The sequence below is a fragment of the Lemur catta genome, chromosome 8 (genome assembly GCF_020740605.2).
Source record: "Lemur catta isolate mLemCat1 chromosome 8, mLemCat1.pri, whole genome shotgun sequence".
In the NCBI taxonomy this organism is placed as follows: domain Eukaryota; kingdom Metazoa; phylum Chordata; class Mammalia; order Primates; family Lemuridae; genus Lemur; species Lemur catta.
In genome coordinates, this window is record NC_059135.1 from 56,431,374 (window position 1) to 56,454,975 (window position 23,602).

Consider the following 23,602-nt stretch of genomic DNA (forward strand, 5'->3'; position numbering starts at 1 on the left):
ACACGTTATGTGGCTTTTCTGAGTGCCAATAACCAAGTAAAAAGGGGCTGTGGTTGTTGTACACGTGCAAGACGAAGCTCCAATCTCAGACTGTGTGAACTTGGCCTACCAGCACCGAAAGCCCTCGTTTGCCTGTCTTCACCTACCTAAGCACACTTACCTGCCACTGTTTGCCAACAGCCAGCCTCTTCTCTCGGTCGCCATCTTGCTCTTTTCAGTGTTGCCCATGTGTGTTCTACAGACTCACTCACGCTGTGTTTATGCCCTGGTCATACTTTGAGGTGTAATTCAAATCCTCCCACCTCCAAGAATCATCCCCTGATGACACCTGTCCATGCTAATGTGTCATTTTTTTTTTTAATACTTAAGATCTGCATTGGATATTGTAACATTTGTTCTAGCTTGTTTTACTCTTACTTGCTTTATGTGCTAAGCTTTATCTTCCCTTTAAGGTTTAAATCCTCTCAAGGACACGAACTGTAATGTGTATAGCTTGGTAACCAGCATAACACCTGGCATAGTGACTTGCAAATAAAAGATGCTCAATTATTAGTTTTTGAAGGATTCAAAGAATAAAGTAATGGCCACTTCTTTTGCCCCTTCTATAGTGCCTAGAATAATCCTCAGTATGGTTTTAAAACAACTGTTGGCTAAATTCTACCTTTGATTTGCAGCCCTCTCTGAGGCATTTTTTTCTAATTTTAAAACATGGTTCAAACTGGTCTACAGTAACCTCCATCTTAAGATGAGGTTATTGGATAAAATATCTTCAAGTTGTTTCTAGCTCTAAAATGCCATGCTTACCTTCCCCTAGTCTACGCGCCACCAGAAGGGAAGTCTTAGGACCCTAGAACCTCTGAGCAGCTCATGTCTAGTTCAGAGTTCACAGTTTTCTCCTGAGCATTTTTATTTCGGCTGTTGTCAATAACTCAGCACAACAAAGATATCAAAATTCTATTGAGAATCACTTCCCGATGAAAGCTACAACCTCACAGCTCTGCTGTCTTTTTGGTTTTGTGTGAAGCAAAGTTGTTTTTCCTGGGTCCTAATTGGCGCCAAACCCAATATTAGCACATTTATGTCACCTCAGAAGTCAACCCATCCCAGGGCTTCTAGGGAAACATCTAGAAATCTTGCTTTTCTTTGTTAACCTTGATATATTGAGATTTTAACATACAAATAAAATAACATACAAAATTATATGTTATAATCTTTGGCTTTATAAGCTATGTCATAAAAAGCTAAGTCATAAACCATCTTATACATAGATTCTAGTAGGGAAAAAGTAGTGGATGCTGAAATTTAAAGGAAAATGTATGGCAGAGAAATGGAAAATTGAGAAAATTTGATCTTATAGTTTATTTTTTGCAAACTGAGAAGCACTGGCCTATCAGCCGCACTTCAAGCACAGGGTAGAAGGTTAGCATAGACTGGTCTGTCACTTTTTACCTACTAGTTGTAACACATTGGGTGGATTATCTAACCTCTCTGTGCCTCAGCTTCCTCAACTATAAAATGGAAATGCTGATGATAGCACCTAACTCCTAAAACTGTTGAGAAGCCCAAATAAGGTGACATAAGAAAAACTTTGCAGGTGGGCCAGGCACCTAACCAGGGCTTGACCAGTGTTGGCTGTTATTATTCACGTCTGAAGGCCATAATGAGGTGCACTTAGGAAAGGGTTCGCTCAGGCCGGGAGAGAGAGAAAACATAAGAGCATTTGGACAAAAATGTACAGATTAACAAGAAGGAAGGGGAAGAGGTGTGGGTGGCACAAAGCCATTGGAGAAGCTCTTTGTGCTTATTTTGATTTGAGATTCTGTCCATTTGGAACTTTAACAAAAATTGTTAACCTCTGCTCATACAGAGCTTCATCTGGTGGCCAGAGCCTGAGTTTACTGATAGTTCAAGCCGGAGTTCAAGGGTCATCTATGCACTCAGAGTTTGGAGCAAAGGCTATTTCAGGTGCTCTTTCAGGTTATTTGTCTCCACAGAACTCTAGGCCTAGGACAGGAACATCAGGCCCTGCAACTGAGAATTTTCTGAGAGTTATCTTTTATATTGAGGGGGAAAGCTTAAAGGCATTTTTGTCTTTGTCTTTAAGTAACTTTTCAAAACTAAGGGCCTGTGAACAGAAGAGTTGGGCACAGCCAGGATCCCAGGGCTCCCAGGGCACACAGTGCTCATTTTGCCCCTCCTTCCAAAGTGACTCAGCACTTTCCAAAGCCTGTTGCCACCCTCAGAGGGTTTCCTGAGTACACTCTGTGTTGGGATTTGTCAACGGAAAAGAAGCCAAACTCTATAAAATAAATTTTATAGAAATTTATTCTGAGCCAAATTTGAGGACCATGACCCAGAGCCACGCCCAAGAAACCTTGAGCAAGTGTTGACTTGCTGTGGTTGGGTTACAGTTTGGTTTTATACATTTCAGGGAGACAGGGGTTACAGGTAAAGTCATAAGTCAATATGTGGGAGGCATACATTGGTTTGGCCCTAAAAGGTGGGCCATCTCAAAACGGGGGACTTACAGGTTATAGGTGGGTTTAAAGATTCTTTGACTTGTAATTGGCTAAAGACATGAAGCTTTGTCTAAAGGCTTGGAATGGTTTAAGATAAGGAGGTCTGTTAATCAGAGACAAGCCACCAGACGTATATGTGTTGTATAAATTGAGGGCCTGCAGGTTTGTCTTGCATCCTCTTAGGCCTGTTAATGGGTTACAAAGGATCTCCCCAAGAAGGGAGGGGGGCATGGCGAGGCATGTTGGACGTCCCTCCTCCTGGCAGGCAATTTAGTTTTAGGATATCCCCTTGGCCAAAGGGGGGAATCTATTCAGTCAGCCGGTGGTGGGGAGCCTTACGATTTTATTTTAGTTCACAGGTTATTGCTTTGAGTATGTCCCTCAGATGTCACTGAACTGTGCTTAGGCTGGCCTTCAGGGCATTGACTCTTAAGCAAATAGATAATGTTCTGGACAAAGCTTGAATTCTGCTCAACACTTTAGAATGATGAAAACCGAGGTTGGAAAAGGTTGTAAAGCCCTTTGACTCTAAAGAAGAGTCCATAGTTTCTTCTGGCTTCCTTGAATTCACGTCCACAGGTAAGTGACTTGTACCTGTCTACAGCATTTGAGGACTATGTTCTGCAAGTCCATTCCCTAGTCCCGTTGAGTCTTAGTTTGTGGGGTGTTGTGTTTCTGATTTACCAAAGACTGGCCTCTTGTGTGATAAACAATGCTGCAAAGCTTGGATAGACACTTACAAAATGCATTAATTATTTCATAATATTGTATACAATACATATGACTCTTGGTGGCTGTCACGTTGATAACAATGCTATTTTATGCATTAAGTCTCTTGAGTGTGTGTGTGTTGTACATGGGTGTGTGGTGCAAATGGGTGAAAAGACTGAATAATTTGCCCAAAGTAAAAATACCAGTGTGCTTCTTTTTTAATTCAGCTTTATGAAAGCACAATTCTGTTTGCAGTGATAATCACAAATTCTACTCTGGAAGGCTGGTTTGATACATGTCATCCCAAATAAGTGACTGAGGCAAAAAAGTCAATCAATAAAGATTTATTAAGTCAAAGTTGAGGACATGCCCAGAACCGCACACAAAGCTGTGGCTGTTTTTCTGAAGGGGAAGTTGGAACCTTAATCATTTTAAAGACATAGAGAAAAGGAAAAAGAAAGGGGCGGGGATGGGGGTTGCAGATGAGGTAAAATTGTTACATTCTTGTGAAGCCCAGGAAATGTACATTTTACTTGAAATGGGGAGAATGTGAGAAGAGAAAAAGGGAAGTGGATGTCCCTGGGTAGGTGGAAGAATGTCCGATTCTGTGTCTACAGTTCTGTTACCTTTTTGTGATCTGCAAAAATAAACTTGCAATTCATTATTAGTGTGAGACCAAACATACTTTAGTTTTAGGTGCTAGACATAGGTGTAATTTGTATGTCTTTTACGGCAGGAGTGTGAGAAATTTCCTTAATGAAGATCGGTGGGGCCAGCTCTTCACAGGTGCCTGAGGCCTTCACCTTCACTGTTGCATAAGGAGTTGGGGGGTGGCCCTGAGATTTTGATTTTGTTTTTACATACAGGACTGCACTGACTTTATCTTTTCTCCAGCACCACACTCATTTCTTCATTCTCCTAGTTTTCAAAAATACAGATATTAAAATTGTGAGCTCTGGATGCATGTTTAGAGGGAGAAAATTGTGTTTCTAGAATCTGATTTCAGTTTTTATTTATTTATTTATTTTTAATTTTTATTTATTTATTTATTTATTTTTGAGGCAGAGTCTCACTCTGTTGCCTGGGCTAGAGTGCCATGGCGTCAGCCTAGCTCACAGCAACCTCAGACTCCTGGGCTTAAGCAATCCTACTGCCTCAGCCTCCCGAGTAGCTGGGATTACAGGCATTCGCCACCATGCCCGGCTAATTTTTTCTATATATATATTTTACTTGGCCAGATAATTTCTTTCTATTTTTAGTAGAGACAGGGTCTCGCTCTTGCTGAGGCTGGTCTCCAACTCCTGCCTTGGCCTCCCAGAGTGCTAGGATTACAGGCGTGAGCCACCGCGCCCGGCCTGATTTCAGTTTTTAGGTTTCCCAAAGCCTACAGGAATCACATGTTGCTAATGGCATGAGCATAGAGATCAAATGTCATTCACATTTGGCACTAGGCATAAAAGGCAGTATTTCTAAACGTTTTGAGGGAGGAACAGCTTTTTAGACATGCCAGAGACAAATTATAATGGTTTTTCCTAAAACTTTTTAATGTTAGGGTCTAGTAGTGGTTATTCATAGATGTTTAAAGTGGTAACTTGTTTACGGGCTGTTGTGGAGTAGTGGGTCTTTTCTGCGTGCAGCCAAACCCCTCCCTGCTCCCCGGTGCACACTCGTTCCCTCCTGCGCGCTGCAGCTCTGTGGTTACCTCTGAAACCTCCTCTCACTGCCCAGGAGCTGCTACTTACAGGCTACTCCCCAGGCTAGATTGTAAGGCCCTTGAATAATCTACGTGTCCTAGTACCAGGAGTAATGGTGACAGATGTTTGCTAATGAATGCTGAAAGTGGACTAGGAAGTTATTTAGGAAAAATGTTGCCCATTCTGTGGTTGTTAAAAGATGTCACGAGAGTTTCATTGCAAGATTCAAGTATTGGAGTTAATGCTTTGCTTTGTGAAGTTGAAAGAACTATGCATTTAAAGACAAAGAATAGCTGTGACATTTCACCTTGGAGTTAAATTCTATTTTCTTCATAAGCAGTTCTTTCATCCTCTATCTCGGCTGTGACAGTGAAGAAAGGACCCTCTCGTGTCCAGTGAGGATCCCCGTGTATTTATCTCCCTTCTCCGTTTATCTACTCCCTCAGGGCTGTAGGGGCCCCACTTGGTTCTACCCCCTCATCCCCACAGCGTCTCCCACAGTCTTGACACACGCCATCAACCCACAACGGGCTTCTCTGTGAGGAAATGCTGTCCTATTTTTCTTGCTTCTTAGCATAAATTAATGTCTTTTTCCTCCTCTGATGATCTTTGGGAGAAAGAAATCATCTGTTGGGTTTGATAATAACTAAAGTGCAAGACTTCACAAGAGAAAACCCACGGAGGGACCCCCACATGCTCAGAATATTCCCAGTGTGATGTGGGGGTCGGGGGAGGCCTCTCCACTCCTGAGCCCGGCCTGGTTCCCTCACTGTCCCCAGCCCCTCAAGGGCTTTTAGGGCATTTAATTCTTCTTACCGTCTTGGCCTGGTTGTAGAAAAACCTCTTCCTCCTGAATTCTAGACAAGAGCAATGTGTTTCAAAAATAGTATCTAGGAGAAAATTAAATGGAAAGCAGAACACATTTCCCCAGAGAAAATGCAAAACCTAGGACCTACCCTGGCCTTGATAAACCAGGGTGCTCCGCTGCCTGGTCTGGTGGGGTTTCTGTCCTTCCCAAACCGAGTTCCTAGTCTACCTGGCTGTGGGCTCCCAAGTCCCAAGTCTTATCAAAGTAATTGTTTTTTAAATATAAATTTGATCACATTCTTTTCTTGTCTAAAAGCCTCTATTAGCTTCCCATTGCCCTTGGGAGAGGGTCCCAGGGCCCCAGAGTGAGGATCACAAGGCCCCGAGGAATCAACCAGCCACAGTGTCAGAGGTGCCCCATCCACCTTCCCCGACTCACTGGCCGTCCTCTGTCCTCCGCCCTGCTGTCCCGTCTCTCAGGTCTGGGCCTTTGTGTGGGCTCTTCCCCGCCTGGAATACTCTTCCCTCTTCTCTTCCCTGGGCTAACTTGTTCACACCTTCAAGGTCTCCTGCCAAGTGCTCGCTCCATAGCCCTCCGGGCTCTCTAGACAAGGCAGCTCCTCGGCCAGGGGCCCGGGACAAGGCCATGCCTCCCCTTTACTCACAGCCATCCCGCTCCTCAGGTCTTAGGCACCGTCTGCCTCTCCTGCTGCACCATAAGCTCCCTGAGGGGAGGACTGGTTGGGGGGCTGGTGCGTCACACGACTTTCAGGTTGGGTGAATCAGGTCCCCAAAGATTTCTTCCTGGGCTTCAGGCTGTCCTGGACTGACCTCACAGTACAGGGGTCAGCATTTTCTGTAAAGAGCTAGACAGAAATATCTCAGGCACTGGGGAGAGAAAGGGCCATGGAGTCTCTGTCACAGCTACTCGATGCTGCTGTTGTAACACAAAAGCAGTCAAAGACTATAGGAAACGAATGGGTGGGACTGTGTTCCTTACAATAAAACTGCATTTACAAGAATAGGACTGTAGTAGTCTCCTTCAGCCCAGAAGGATTCCGGCTCCTGCGAGGCCTTTTCTCAACAATGACACATTTCTTTTCCTTTAGTTTTCCTTTCTTTTCTTTTTCTTCAACTCTCCTGTGATACCGATAGCCGGTTGTCACTGGTGTGGTTCCGGCTGTTGGTGACGGTCAGCCCGTTCCTTGGCTGCTCCGGGCTGGTGTCTCCACCGAGTCACACCGGCAGCCTTGTGATGGCCAGTGGTGGGCACTGACATTTTGTACACTCGGGATGTTTGATTTGCTCCTGACATGGCTTCTAGAACATCGTGTCTCCTCCTTGACGGCCTCAAGCCCTTTGCGGTGCTGTTCTTACAGCCCCTTTCTGAAGTCTGTCAACGACCCAGGTTCTCAGGCAACCATCCAGATGCTTCTGTCTGCCCACCCACTCCACCCCACAGTGGTCTTCCAGAATGCCCTTGTTAGTGTCCTAAAGTAGGAAATCTTTGATGTGTTTACCAGCAGTGGTCGGGAGACTGTCCTCTAATGTGTGTGTCTGTGTTGATAAGATTACAAATTTTATCAAAGGAAAACTTCAACTCTGGATAGTTAAACGGAAGCACATGTCATGTGCAGGTTATAGACCACATGTCATTTAGCAGAGAGGGACGCTAGTGTTGGTGTGGATGATTAAGAATTCTTGGGGGATTCCATGATTAGGTGGCCGAAGTCTGCCAACCACTGCTTAGAAATCTCAGTTTTATACTTTTAACTCCTACCTTCCTTTAAGTTTATTGGAAGACAGATTTTTCTGAAAGATCTTGAAAAATCACAAAAATCATTGGTAAGGGTGTTCAGAAAGAAGCAAAATGTAAGCAAGTGAAACCTAATGTATGGAATTGCCAGGGAGCCAGAGAAGGAAAGTAAAGAAAACAGGTTGGTGGGTCAGTATTCCCCTGGGCTCAGTGTGGAAGGGTGGGCGGGTGGGGTATCTGACAGCAGGGATTTGATCTCTAAGCTTAAAGGGCAAAGAGAACTTGAGCTGCTTTCCCCCTTTGTGCTAGCTGCTGTACAGATGCAGTTTCATTTCACTTTCACAACAATCCTGCAAGGTGGATGTTACCACCGTCACGACCACTCTCTGGCATGAAAGATGGAGAAATCAGGACCTGGAGGGTGGTTAAAAAAACACATCCAGCTACACAGAGTGAAGCAACAGGCAGCATTAGGATCTGTGAGACTCCAAAGTTCTTGGGCAAGACATCACACCACTGTCTTCTAAATACTACTAAATATTTGCACAACTGTGGAAAGAGACCTTTTTAAATGGTGAGCTAAGCCAGGAAAAAAACCAATTGGGCACTGAATCTTTAAAATGTTATATTTTAAAATTAGGAAATGAAATATCACAACTGTGGTTAAATGGCGTTTTATTAGTTTTTCATTATTAAAGAGTCTCTTTCCTTTTTCAAAAAAATACCTTGGTTAAAAACCTCAAAAACTATGTAACCAGCAAATATTACAGTCTCTGAATGTATTGCTGTTATAGTGAACAAATTTTGTTGCTGAACAAAAGAATTTTGAATCTGATTTTTTTAGTAATTTTGACTGACATCATAAACTACTTAATTAAGTAATATTTCTAACTACTTTTTAAGATTTTATTTTTTTAAATTTATTTTTATAAATCATGTTGAAAACATGTATTCTTGAGATGATATAACAAGAACAGTACTTTACTTCTGTGATCTTCCTCCCCAAATATTTGGTTGGTGCAAAACTAATTGCGGTTTCAACCGTGAAATTTAAGTCATCATATTAATATATAACCCCTGCCTAATCATTAGAAAGACATCAGACAAATCCCAGTTACAAACAATCTACAAAATAAGTGATCAATACTCCATGAAGGCTGGGTGAGGTGGCTCACGTCTGTAATCCTAGCACTCTGGGAGGCCAAGGCAGGAGGATCATTTGAGCTCAGGAGTTCGAGACCAGCCTGAGCAAGAGTGAGACCCTGTCTCTACCAAAAATAGAAAGAAATTAGCTGGACAACTAAAAATATATAGAAAAAATGAGCCGGGCATGGTGGTGCATGCCTGTAGTCCCAGCTACTCGGGAGGCTGAGGCAGTAGGATTGCTTGAGCCCAGGAGTTTGAGGTTGCTGTGAGCTAGGCTGACACCATGGCACTCACTCTAGCCCGGGCAACAGAGTGAGACTCTGTCTCAAAATAAATAAATAAATAAATAAATAAATAAATAAATAAATAAATAAAAATAAAAATAAAAAATAAGAAAATAAAAATACTCCATGAAATTGTCAAAGTCATCAAAAACAAGGAGAGTATGCAAAATTGTCACAGCCAAAAGTTGCCTAAGGAGATATGACAACTTAATGTGGTAAATTTTGTATCCTAGATGGGATACTGGAACAGAAAAAGCAATTAGGTGAAAACTAAGGGAATTCGAATAAATTATGCACTAATCATGTATCAGTATTGGCTCATTAATTGTAACAAATGTAGCAAACTAATATAAGATGTTAACAACTGTGTGTGGGGTACATGGGAACTCTGTACTATCTTCATAATTTTTCTATTAAACTAAAACTACCCTAAATTTTTAATTTAAAAAGATTCCACCAGGGTTTGTAAAAAAATATTTTTTGTCGTAAAATATTTTAAAATTGTAGAGAAAAACTTAATGAACACTGAGTTACCTCCTTCCAACTTTATCATATCTTAAACATTATGCCATACCCGCTAAAACTTTTTTTGCTTTTTAAGAAATTAAAATGTTCAGATAAGGCCAAGAGTGGTGGCTCACACCTGTAATCCTAGCACTCTGGGAGGCCGAGGTGTGAGTATCGCTTGAGCTCAGGAATTTGAGACCAGCCTAAGCAAGAGCAAGATTCCGTCTCTACTAAAAATTAAAAAAAATATTACCTGGGCAACTAAAAATAGAAACAAAAAATTAGCCGGGCATGGTGGCGCATGCCTGTAGTCCCAGCTACTCGGGAGGCTGAGGCATGAAGATCGCTTGAGCCCAGGAATTTGAGGTTGCTGTGGGCGAGGTTGACGCCAGGGCACTCTGGCCCCGGGCAACAGAGTGAGACTCTGTCTCATAAATAAGTAAATAAATGAATAAATAAAATGCACAGATATAGCTTAGAGCTGCTCTGAACCCCTCCCCAGTCTCGTTTATCTTTTTTTCCCTTAGAAATAAATGCTATCATTAATCCAGTGCTTATTATTTTCAGGCAAGTCTTTATATTTCTATATTATATCTGAATATCCATGAACATTATAAATATTGATTTGCAGGTAGAAAATTTTATATGAATGGGATCATAACAGTATCACTGTAAAACTTTCCTCTTGTTTGTTTAAATTTATGCTTGTTGAGATTTATCCATACCAATTCACCGATTTTAACAGCTGGGTAATATTTCATTGCATGTCTATTCCATAAGTTATCAAGTCATTCTCTTGTTCATTTATATTTGCTTCATGTTTTTTGTTTCAATAGAAATGATGCTTACACTTATCTCCGCATGCATCTTCTGAGTTTGAAACTTGGCTCTATCCCTTACTAACCTGTGCTTTTAAGCTTGTGACTTAATCCCGTCATACTTTAGTGCCCTTATGTGGAAAATGGGGATAGTAATAGTACTCATCTCAGGAGGCTGTTGGAAGGATTTAAGGGATAACATATGTAAAGCATTTAGAACAGTGCCTGGCACGTCTTAAATGTCATTTCAGTGTTAACTATTAAATTATTAAGGAAAATTCTAGAATAGGATATCCTGGGGCCTGGAGTATTGCTTTACGAAGTCATTCAATTTACATTCTCTCTCTTTTTTTTTTCTTACCCAATCATTACAATAAATTTATTAAATATAGTTTGGGAGGAAAAAATGTAAGGTTTTCCACACATATGTGAACATTGAATATTAATTATTATCAAGAGCAGCTTTGGATTCTTTTTATTTTATTTTTTAAAGAACAGATGATTTGTTTCCAAAAAATAAGGTGCCATTTTGGAATACTTTTTTGTAAGTATAGAGTTGAATTCACATGAATGGAAAATACTGGATGAAAAACAGAAAACAAGGCATTAATGGTTAAAACTTTCTTTTCAGTTACTCATATCTGAAATAAGACAATGGCAGAAATTAGGCTTTCAAATACTGCTTGTTTTCCTTTTTAAATGCAGACCAAGTATCATATAGATTGTTTTGTTTCAGGGTAAAGTCTCTTTGAAAAAGGAACATACTCACAATCAAATTTCTGTACATAAATGACAAAATTTCCAGAATTGTTTTTAAATGGATTCTTAGTAGAAAGAGTGTTTTTTCTTTAAAAAACAAATATAGAAATCTTGCTTCTATGCAAGTAAATTTTTAAAAACTAAACTATGTTCATTGTTTTTCCCAGTCTAAATATCATGTATCTATACCCGCATGTATTTGCATTTTTTATTATGTGTTATATAAAAAGTTGGTAGAAGATGAAGTAGTGTGCAAATTTTTAGGAGAGAAAACAATCCCTATTGGTTTACTACCTAACTCCCACAGTATGTGGAATCTATTAGCACTATAAACTAATTAAAATGTTGGCGTCAGACAAACTGCCTCCATAGCATTCCGATCAATCCACAAACTTCTATCAAGTCACCACTCACTATTATTCCACAGGCTAAGCATTACCTCTGAAAGAAATGGCCAATTTTTTCAACAGCTTGGTATGCTGACAGCTTTGCGATGGTACTTGAATCACTTCTTTAAAGAAATAACACATTCTCAAAACAAAGACAAAAAAGCCAACACATCACTAAAAACACACTCATGCTTGGTATATATCACATCAAATTATTAGGAATGGTTCAAATTGACATAAAATCCATAAAAAGGAAATTCAGCATCTCTGCACACACCACAGTGCAGGAAGAAAAACAAATGGACCATATGGCCATTAGAGAATGTCCAAAGTCACTTGAAAAAGTCATTAATGGCAATTCTAAATACCAGGAAAGGAAATGTTTTTCCCCAGGGGATGAAAATGTTTTGTGGGACATTCCTTAGCCCACTGTTGGCATGACTGTTTGGGGGACTGGCTAAATGCTTTATCACACATCTGATTTACATGGTCTTCACTGCTAATAACACATTTTTGCTCCTTCCAAATTGCTTTTGCTTCTTCTGTAGACAATTACATGCTAATTATTACTCAACATAACACTGAGAGCAAAACTGACAATACTGCAAACACAACTGCAATTTAAGGAGCCAAAAGGAAATATGTTGGCAAGCTAAACGCTTACATAAAAAGATGTTTGCCTTTTAAAAGAATAGTGTGTGGGAAACTGAAAAAAATATCCAAAGTTCCTCAGTGCTGTTATCATGACATTTTAGGGGGAAACAGTGGTTGCTTTAAGGTAAAATTTTTACATTCCTATCTCATACTGTTTAGCATCATAAGGCTACTTATTGGGTATCCAGATTTATGTAGAGAGATTCGAAAGTAAGACACAACTTACTGGAAGCATCTTTAAGCTGCCTCTGATTAAAAGACTGACTTCAAACACATTGGACTGAAAAAAAAAAAAAAAAACAACTTTTATGGCCTTGTAGAGTAAGATGGGTTTTTGTGTTTTAATTTATTCATGGTCCTTTTGAGTTGAGAGGAAAAAAGTTTTCTTTCAGTATTTTCAGGTTAGAATCATATGGGTTGATTAATACACTTAGGAAGGCTTTCAAGAAAATGCTTGGTTTGTTTCTAAATGAGAGGCTTTTGATGGTAATTTGTTTGCTGCTGTACAACTGAGTGAACTGGAACTGCCAGGGGAAAGCTTGCCACGTGTGGGAAATTGGAGGTAGTGTTCTGGTAAGATGACATATTCACAGACATCCCCATTTGCTGTCTGTGAGCAGTTGTACTAGTAGCTGATTGAAAGGTAGAATTCTGGTTCATGTAAGTAGGATCAGAAACAGTGCCTTGTCCAGTGCTTAAATGAGTTTGAGCAGGCTGTGCTGTCACAGAGCAATTCACATTTGGGTGCAGAGATCTCAGTGGACCAATTTGATCTGGTCCTAGGCTATAGCTCTGGGCAATAGTTACTTGGTGAATGCTTTGACCCATATAATTTCCACTATGTGGCTGAACTGAATATGTCTGCATTGGAACCCCAGATGATGTAGGTGGATAATGTGGTGGAGGATGGAGTTTTGAATAGACTGAATGTACTGGTGCTTCATTCATCAATTTGTTATATAGTTCCAGAGCTTCCAAGACTTTTACATTCAATTCAGACAGTTCTGAATGCTTCCTGTCAATCTTTTCAAGTTTTTTTTATCTATCATTAGACCCATCTGCTGGCAGATATCTTCTAAGTCTAAGAGGTCTCGGGAGTCTGGTTTTGAATCTGCTGGATCTATACTCTGGAGTACCTGCAGGGCTCTATCCATCTTATCCTCATTAGGCTCTGATTTCTTAATTTCCTCCACATCATCATCAATTACATTCAATTTGTCCACAGCTGCTGCCTCAGATTCTATGTTTAAATTAGTTGTTACAAAATTGGATGGGAAGAGTCCTATTCCTCTGTGATTTTCTTCTTTCCACCAATTGGCATCACTGTCATCCAAAACAATAACAATTTCGCCATGTTTGAAGGTGAGATCATTGTCCTCAACGGCTTCAAAGTCATATAAAGCTCTCACTTTCCATGCAACCTTATTATTTAACTGAATTTCTGCAGATAGATATAAGGATTTTGTTTCCGTGTGTTGCTGTTTCTGCTTTTGCAATGATAATTCAATAGCTTTAGCTATGTCTTCATCTTTGTTTTTGTTCAGGGATGTATCATTCTTGGCAGCAGCTGAGACAGTCTGAGAACCTACTGGAGGAAAAGTAATTCCTTCTTCTTTAACAGATTTACTAGTTGCAGACATTAAACTAAACTGAGGGTCCTGGCCAGGCGCAGTGACTCACGCTTGTAATCCTAGCACTCTGGGAGGCTGAGATGGGGAGGACTGCTTGAGCTCAGGAGTTTGTGACCAGCCTGAGCAAGAGTGAGCCCCCATCTCTACTAAAAATAGAAAAAATTAGCCGGATGTGGCGGCTCGCTCCTGTAGTCCCAGCTACTCAGGAGGCTGAGGCAGGAGGGTCGCTTGAACCAAGGAGTTTAAGGTTGCTGTGAGCCAGGGCACTCTAGCTCAGACAACAGAGTGAGACTCTGTCTTCAAAAAAAAAAAAAAAAAAAAAGATAAACTGATAAACTGAGGGTCCTTCTGAAATTCTTCTGACCACTCCACCATTAAAGCTTTCAATTTTTCACATACTTTAGGATGAGCCTTACTTTTAATCACAGCACGTACTTCTGTTGCAAAATCACAGGAACATACTTCGAAATGAAATATCTTTCCACAGTTCGCCACACTAGCCCCAAGAAAATGCCTGCAGAGCAACATGAGGAACCTTATGATTTACCCTTTTCACCATGGCTTTGAGGCAATCTTTTGCTCCATTAAGGAGTGCTTCCAACTTTATCACATATGTCCATCAGACTCCAATCTTCTGTAGTATTGTACTCATTCGTGGCTTTTTCCACGTCTTGCTCGAAGGGGTTGGCGGTGGACAGAGACATCTCGCTGGCGCCCGGGCCCAAGTCACCAGGGTCTGGCTGAAGCTCAGCAGCCGCTCACCGCCGGGTGACCCGCGCGCGGTCCCGGTTTCCTAGCCGGCTTCTTTTCGGTCGCCCTCCCTGCACTTCCGCCCCCGCCCCTGCCGGGCTGCCGGGCTTCCGCCTGCCCGGCCGCCTCCGAGTCCGCGCTCCGCCCCCGACTCCCCTCCCCCGGGGCGCGGTCCCTGCGGTCGCGGGCCTCCTCCCGGCGCGTTGTCGCCGCTGCCCTCCAGGAGAAGGCGGCAGACCCCGTCCCCTGCCGCCGCAGGGGTCAGGCGGCCGCTGCGGCCGCCTTTCCATCGCTAGGACCCCGGCGAGCCACGGAGCCGGGTCAATTTACACTGTCGCTATCTGTGCGGGGGAGGGTTGTTCCCTCTGCATCTTCAAAACGCTTTGTACTCCTGGGTGTTTAATCTTTGCCAGTATTTCAATGAGTGGTTTTAGTATTTGTTGCTGATCATTGCCCAAAGTTTATTCACTGAGGTTGCAAAATAATGATTTTTCTAATTTTATAGGCTTTCCAAAATCAGAAATGGATATTAATTTTTATTGAATAGTTTTCTGCACCTATGAAGATGAACAAATTTTTTGACCTTACATAATCATTGCATTCCTGGGATCAACATTGCTTCATTATTTTTTCATAAGCTGCTGATTTATACTTAACATATCCTATTTAACATTGTAAAAATCTGTTTTCTAAAGTCATTATAAACCTTTTTTATAACATCCTTGTTTGTTTTTGTTTTGATGTCAAGATTATATTTACTTATTTAAATTGGGTAGCTTTTCCTATTTTGCTTTTCAACAAAAACATTTATATAAGATTCACATTACCTGTTCTTTGAAGTTTGGGTAAAATTTGCCTGTAATATTATCTAGTCCTATTATTTGTTGGGGTGGAAATGTTTTGAATATTGACTCAACATTTTTAATAGCCATTAATTTTTGTTTCCTACTACTTTCTGAATAAATTTTGACAATTTACATTTTTCCAGAAAATGAATCTTATCCTGGTTTTCAAATTTACTACTATAAAGTTACTTATATTATTTGCTTATAATTTTAAAACTTTGTTTATTCCACCTTTTTTAGTTTCTTTTTGTGAGTAAGAAATGGTTGAATATTGGCATTTTCATTTGATTTAATCTAATATATATTTAATCATAATTTTAAAACAAGGTTCACAGATTTTCATGACAATGAACTTCACATGGTTTGTCTACACATAGAACACCCTATTTTATTAATATTATGTAAAGTTTTTTCCCTTTTGAAATAGAAAAAGTTATACCTAATATCATTATTTGATTGTACTGATATATTTTGTTAATTCTTGGGTTTACACTTGTTTTTCTCTTTCATGAATCCCTTCTGGATTCTCTTTTTTTCTTGCTAAGGAACATCCTCTAACAGTTGTTTCAGGCAGGTCTGTGAGTGGCAAACCTTCTTAGCTTTGAAAATCTGGAAATGTGCTGAATGATCTTTGGCTCAGTATAAACTTCTATATCAAATATTATTTTCCTCAGCACTTTGAAGATACAACTCCATTGCCTTCTAGATTCTTTTGCTGATGAGAAAACTGCTGTCAGTGTGTTATTTCCATTTGGATAATGTATTTCCCCCTTTCATAGTTTTTAAGATCGCTTTTGTTTCTTCTTGATGCTTTACTACAGTTGACCCTTGAACGACACAGGTTTAAACGGTGTGGGTCTACTTATGTGTGGATTTTTTTTTTCAGCCAGTTGCAGAGGGAAAATACAGTATTCTTGGGATGTGAAGGGAGGGCCAACTTTTCCTATTGAGTACTTGTGGATTTTGGTTTATTCGGGGGTCCTGGAACTAATCTCCTGAGTGTACTGAGGGACGACTGTATTTCCATGTAATGTATCCAAGTTTTGATTGATTTTTGCTTATCCTGATCAGTATTTGGAGTCTGCTTACAATCTGAGAAATCAAATCATTGCTTCTAGAAAATTCTTAGCAATTATCTCTTTAAGTATCACGTCTCTGTCGTTCTCTAGTCTCTTCTTCTGGGATTTCAATTAGATGAGTTTAGAGGCTTTTCATAACTCCATCTTCCTCTCTTATCTGTACATATTTTATGTGTGTATATTTATGTTATATATATCACTGTCTCTTCATATAACCTCAATGGTCTGCATTTCATCATACAAAAATAACTCCCCAGGCAATTATGGGCGGCAGTTTCCGCAGGGTCTTCTCAGCAGTACAGGAGGCCCCTGTTAGCCCCTGGCTCCAAGCAGAGAGGTAGTCTCTTCCCCTGTTTGGTGTGGGGCACTTAGAGTCCTCTCAGGAGCTAGCATCTTATATCCCTGTCTGCATCCAGATCTTGAGGTGAAAATACCACCTGCTTCTGGGCTCTGCTTACTTTTTGGTACTTCTCTTTCTGGTTCATGAAGATATTTATTATTATTTATTCAAGTATCTGTTAAAAAAAAAACCCCACAAACCATGTTATTTATCATTGCTACATGTTTGAAGCAGAGAAAGTGAAGCATAAACTCTATGCTGAATCTAAAGTCTATGTCTTGAGAGGGGGTAAAGCAAGATGGCTGAATAGAAATCTCCAGCCATCGTCCCTCTGCACAAACACCAAATTCACAACTATCCACTCAAGTAAGCACCTTTAGAAGAGCCAAAAATCAGGTGAGCGATCAAACTCCCTGGTTTTAACATTATATCAAGGAAAGAGGCACTGAAGAGGGCAGAAAAGATAGTCTTGCATTGCCTGTGCCACCCCTTCCCCATCCCCTGGCTGTGCCTGCCAGCGTACTGAGTGGAGAGAGAATCTCTGTGCCTTGGAGAGGGAGAGTGAAGTGACTGTGGGACTTTGCATTGAAACTCGGGGCCTCCCTGGCACAGGGGAACAGAATTCTGCTGGTGCCCATAGAGGGAGCATTTAGACCAGCCCGGCCAGAAGGAAATCCTCTGTCCTGAAACCCAAGTTCTGGCTTGCCTTACTACAGGCTGACAAAAAGCAACCTGGGGCCTGCACTAAATCCTTTAGGCAGTCAGGCCAAAACGACTGCAATCCTTGGGCAATTCCTGTGATTGTGCTGGCTCAGAGCCAGTGGCCTTGGGGTGCATGTGACCCAGTGAGACACCAGTGGTGGTGGCCAATGCAGTGCTGGTGTCACCCCCCAATCTCCCAACTATATAGGTGGTGGGGCTCAGGGAGTCATCTTCCATTTGGGGACTGGAAAGGGAAGAGTTCAGAGGACTTTGTTTTGGAACTTGGATACCACTTCAGACACAGTAAAATAAAGTACCAAGCAAACTCCTGAAGCCCCGAGTCCAGGCCTTAGTTCCTAGAAAGCATTTTTGGATCCACCCTGGGCAAGAAGGAAACATGCTGCCCTGAAGGGAAGGACCCAGTCCTGGCAGGATTCACCCACCTACTGACTAAAGAAACATCAGAAGTAGCCAGGCAACAGTCACCATGGGCTTTGAATGAGACTGGGCTGGCTTCAGGTGTGACTTGGCACTGGTGGCTAAGAGGAAGTGCCCATGTCATTCCTCCCCCAACTCCTGTAGCCAAGCACAGAGAGGGAGGGAAGAGAGAGACTTTGTCTGATAATCCAGGGAATTCTCCCATATCTTACCCAAGTCCACCAAGGCGGTACCACCAGGAGTCTGCGAGAGTCACAGGATTACTGGGCTCAGGGCACCCCCAGTGCTGATATAGCTGCAGTGACCAGAGGTTTAGATCACAACACACGATTCCCCTCAATTCTCTTTGAGTATCTGGAAAGGCTTGTCAAGAAGGATGGGTTCAAACAAGTCCACACTGCAAGGATTAAAATGAATTCCTAACTTGTCGGTGCTCAGACATTGATGAACATCCACAAGCATCAAGAGCACCCAGGAAAATATGACATCACCAAATGAACTAAATAAGGTACCAGTGAACAATCCTGGAGTGATGGAGATGTGTAACCTTTCAGACGGAGAATTCAAAATAGCTGTCCTGAAGAAGCTCGATGAACTTAAAGACAATGCGGAGAAGGAATTCAGAAGCCTATCAGAGAATAATAAATGGTGCTGGGACTACTAGATATCCATATGTAGAAGAGTGAAATGAGACCCTTATCTCTTGCCATATACAAAATCAAATCAGAATGGGTTAAAGACTTAAAACTATGAAACTACCAAAAGAAAACAGGGGGAAACACTTCAGGACATTGGTCTAGGCAATGATTTCTTGAGTAATATCGCTGAAGCATAGGCACCCAAGGCAAAACTGGAGAAATGGGATCATATCAAGCTGAAAACTTTTGCACAGCAAAGGAAGCAATAAACCAAGTGAAGAGACAACCTACACAGAGTGGGAGAAAATATTTGCAAACTACCCATCTGACAAGGGATTAATAGCTAGTATAATATACAAGGGGCTCCAACAACTCAATAAGAAATCAAATAATCCGATTAAAAAATGAGCAAAAGATCTGAATAGACATTTTTCAAAGCAAGACATACAAATGGCCAATAGGCATATGAAAAAAATGCTCAACATCATTAGTCATCAGAGAAACGCAAATGAAAACTACAATGAGATATCATCTCACCCCAGTTAAAAAGGTTTTTGTCAAAAAGACAGGCAATAATGAATGCTGGTGAGGATGTGGAGAAAGGGGAACCCTCATACACCATGGGTGGGAATGTAAATTAGTGCAACTACTATGGAGAACAGTATGGAGGTTCCTCAAAAACCTAAAAATAGAACTACTGTATGACCCAGCAAGCCCACTGCTGAGTATATATCCAAAGGAAGGGAAATCAGTATGTTGAAAAGATATCTGCACCCTGGTGTTTATTAGAACAGTATTCACAATAGCCAAGATTTGGAATCAACCTAAGTGTCTATCAGTGGATGAATGGATAAAGAAATTGTGGTACATGTATACAATGGAATGTTATATGGCCACAAAAAATGAAATCCTGCCATTTGCAACAACATGGATGGAACTGGAGAACTTTATGTTAAGTGAAATAAGCCAAGCACAGAAAGACAAATCTCACGTTTTCACTCATATGTGGGAGCTAAATATTAAAAACAATTGATCTCATGGAGACAGAGAGTAGAATGATGGTTTCCAGAGACTGGAAAGGATAACGGGGGGGTGGGGATAAGTGAGGATGGTTAATGGGTACAAAAATATAGTTAGATACAATGAACAATATTTGATAGCACAACAAAGTGACTATAATCAATGATAAACTAGGGTATACTTTAACTAAAAGAGTGAAATTGGAATGTTCCTAACACAAAGAAATGATAAATGCCTGAGGTGATGGATACTCCAATTACCCTGATTTGATTAATTCACATTGCATGCCTGTATCAAAACATCACATGTACCCTATAAAGATATATAATATGTACCCATAACAATTAAAGATAAAAAATAATAAACATAAGTAAACAAATCTATGTCCTGGAATTCTAATCCTGCACCCCCTATTAACTGATTTTTCTACTGTAAGACTAACCATAACTCTACAGACATTTATATTTTATTCAGAAAATGTCTCTCCTCTGTTCCCTTGATCCAAGCTGGACTTGCCTTATCTTGAGGCTGCATTCACAAACGAGCACTGACAGCTACCCAACAGTATTTGGGTGTCGTTCATCAACTACGATGACTCAAGATTTTCAACAGTTGGTTTGCCCTTCTCGTGGTTTTTATGTTTACTCACAAAAAATAATTAATAAAGCACAGAAAAGCAGAAAGAACAAATAAATAAAAACAACCACTCACCCCCCAATCTACAGCTGCAGTCCCCCAACTCCTGGTCCCCAGCCTGTTAGGAACCAGGCCATGCCCATCACTGCTTGAGCCTGCTTGCCCACCCCCAGCCCTGTCTGTGGAAAAATTGTCTTCCATGAAACCGGTCCCAGAGGCCAAAAAGGTTGGGGACCACTGACCTAGAGGAAACCATTTTCAATAGTTTCACCTTATATTTCCTAATAATTGAGCTAATTCTTGGAGTTATTAACTGATTTAAAAACCTGCCTTTGTCTGGGATTGATTAGTGAAGGTTATTTCTTGAACCAAATTGTTTTTCCATTTGCCTACTTTGGCCAAGGAAGAGAGAAGAAATAATTGCAATGATTTTTATTTTATTTTATTTTATTTTATAGGGTTGTTGGCTGCAGATTGCAATTACCATGTCTGATTCAGTAATTCTTCAAAGTGTGAAGAAATTAGAGGAAAACTGTGGCTTTGAGTCAGACAAATCATGTAAGTGGCCTTTTTCTCTCACTGTTTCTTATACAAGGAGAGGTGAAAACAAAAGTGAAACAAGCTAGTGAAGTTCTGAGGAGCAGAAAAAATCAGCAACAATATGTAGAACTATCGTTGGGCATGATTCTTACACACGACTGACTGTGTGGTTCTCCCTAGAATCCATGTAATGTCACATCTGAAAGCACCAGGTAGGCACACAAAGTGTGGGTGAGTGAAAGCAGCTTCCATAAATACTTCTTTCCTAGATAGAGTAGGGCTGTTCCAGCAGTGGCTATTATTAACTTTATTTGTGTATTGTTATTATTGATTTTAGTAGTGACGGCAATCATTTAGTGAGCCCTGCTCCTTAGGAGGAGCTGTACCTAGATTCTGCTGGCCAGAATGAGATCATGTACAAGAGGCCTATAGCACTAGTATCTGGCATGTTGTGAGCACAGGTGGTCCTGAGCTATACGATTATTATTATTATTTGAGACAGGGTCACCTAGGCTAGAGTGCAATGGCATCATCATAGCTCATTGCAACCTCAAACTCCTGGGCTCAAGCGATCCTCCTGCCTCAGCCTCAGAGTAGCTGCGACAATAGGTGTGCACCACCATGCCCAGCTAAGTTTTCTATTTTTTGTAGAGATGGGATCTTGCTATGTTGTCCAGGCTGGTCTTGAACTCCTGGGCTCAAGCGATCCTCCAACCTCAGCCTCCCTAAGTGCTGGGGTTACAGGTGTGAGCCACTGTGCTGGCCTATTATTATTTTTTAATCCTATGATTTTGTGTTTTACAGATGAAGAAACTGAGACTTGGATAAAATTTTTAAAATTTATTCAAGTTTTAAAATGTCACACCAGTAGTAATGAATGGAACCATAATTCTAATCTAGTTCTGTTTGATTCCAAGCTTGAGATATTGCTCTCTATCTACATTATAATGCCTCTTTACTCTTACTTAAAGAAAATTAACTTAAAATGCCAGGGGAACCAGGATGTGCTATCCCATGGTGATGGGTGACAAAGCATCCTGGAGTTTCCCCCCCTGTGGCTTCCCTACATCTGTGGCCCTGAACCCCAGCTGTCACCTCCTACTCTTCCTCTGCTCTGATCTGGGGAAGAGGAGAAAATAACACGTAGCTCAATCCTGTGGCTTCTACTGGCATGGAAGTGTCAGTGATATGTTATTGTCTAGTTAATTTGTGGTCTATGTTTTAAATAGATGAATTCTGATGCTTCTAAAGAACCAAACAATAAATAAATATTTATTTTATTTTGTCGTTCAAAAAACCAGATCTTCAGCTAATTTAAACATGTTGGTCTCCATCTGATATTCAGAAGATACAAATATTTCATGTCCTGGAGAAAAGCCCAGAAATGTAGTCAAAGCAGCAGTCTTGAACCTGAAACAATGTCTTCTTGTATGTATGTGTGCATAAATTTAGACAGAGAGAATGAACAAGAAAAGAAAAGATAAAATAATCATTTCGTAATGTTCCATAAATAAAAGTAATTTACAGGAATGTTTTTCCAGAGCAAACTTGTTAGTGACTGTGTTGCATTTTGTCATTATTATAACTGCTTTTTGCATTGTTTTTATCCTGACAGATAATAATGATAAGAATACAAGGTAAGTGATTTCAACAATGCAGCATCTTTTCTAGAATGACCACATAATAATCCCATAAGAGGCACAAAGCAGAGAATATTTTCATGCACATTGCATCTCCTATAAAATGGTATATATAATCCATTCTTTTTCTCTTTTTAAAACATTCTTATAATTTGATTTTTCAAAACTTTTGGAATATCCCTTCTGGATTAGGTCCAGATCTCCCCTGTGTGTTCAGAAACACTAAAAAATTCCTGACCTAAGTGGACAGAGGAAAAGTTGAAAAAAAGTATGATTTCATGGGCACCACGGTGGTCCCTGAACCCCAAATTCTTGCCATAGGCAAATAGTAGAAACCTAAAATGTAATTATTAGATATTTCTCTTTAGCTAAAGAGTTTAAATTCTCATATAGAACAAATGTCAGCTAATCACACTTTGGTATAAAGGCAGGATTAGACAGGTCTAATTTAGAAGACAGAAAGGAGGCTCAGGTAAATTCCTTAACTGGAGGTGGTGTAAAGGGAGGGGTTGAAGATATTTAAGAAATTTTAAGTATTTCCCAGCAGAGGGGGGCATTAGGAGTGGTAAGATTAGCTCTGGGCTAGGAGTGGGAGGGTCAGCCTGGGCCTCTAAGAACCTCCCTTTTCTCACTGGGTGGGAAGGAGAAAATGGGTGTGAATATAGACGTAAGGCAAGGAGAGGGTGAGTAGGAAGTTGAGCGAGTTGTTTTGTTTTTAGAGGAGGTGACTGCAGAGTGAGAAGATCTCAGCCGAAGTTTGCCAGAGCTGCTGAGGGGGACGGGGACGCCCTGTAGAGGGAGGAAGGACAGCGTTGTGCCTTGGGCTGGAGAGCACATGTTCACTCACTTATTCATTCATTCACTTGTTCATTCATTTCACAAATATGGACTGAGTGCCTGTTAGGTGTCAGGCACTATTACAGGTGGCTGAGGGTGCAGAAAAGAACAAAATAGGCAACGATCTCTGCCTTTGAGGAGCTTATATTTTAGTTAGGGAGAGATAATAAACACCAGAAATGTTAATAAACACAAAGCATAGCATGGTAGCTGGTGATAATCAAGCACTTTCTTTCTAAGAAGAAAAAGTAAACATAGAAATGGAGATACAAAATGGTGTGTGTGTACAGGGAAAGTTGAAATTTTAAAGACTTTGGCCAGGGGAAGGCCCTGTCGAGAAGGTGACTTTGAGGGAAGGTCTAAAGGTGACGAGGGAGCTGCCCCTGTGCATATCTGAAAAGACAGCGTTCCAGGCAGAGGGTCTAGCAGGCTCCACCCAGAGGTCATGGACACAGATCGGCA

At 40.8% G+C, this 23,602-nt stretch overlaps 2 protein-coding genes across 2 annotated transcripts in view; one reads left to right on the forward strand and one right to left on the reverse strand.

Annotated features, from left to right (window-relative positions):
• Window positions 1–3,013: 3,013 nt before the first annotated feature.
• ABCB11 (ATP binding cassette subfamily B member 11) overlaps window positions 3,014–23,602 on the forward strand; it is an 86,928-nt gene continuing 66,339 nt past the window's right edge. The window contains exons 1-3 of the mRNA XM_045559211.1: window positions 3,014–3,098; window positions 20,582–20,681; window positions 22,279–22,300. Of these exons, the coding sequence (XP_045415167.1) occupies window positions 20,609–20,681; window positions 22,279–22,300 (95 nt within the window). The 5' untranslated portion in view covers window positions 3,014–3,098; window positions 20,582–20,608. The remainder of the gene's footprint in view (window positions 3,099–20,581; window positions 20,682–22,278; window positions 22,301–23,602) is intronic.
• LOC123643613 (signal transducing adapter molecule 2-like) lies at window positions 12,325–14,480 on the reverse strand. Its single transcript, XM_045559212.1, is given in 6 exon segments — window positions 12,325–13,082; window positions 13,085–13,693; window position 13,968; window positions 14,013–14,186; window positions 14,188–14,261; window positions 14,263–14,480. Coding segments are annotated over 6 exon segments (1,548 nt in total). The 5' UTR covers window positions 14,380–14,480; the 3' UTR covers window positions 12,325–12,509.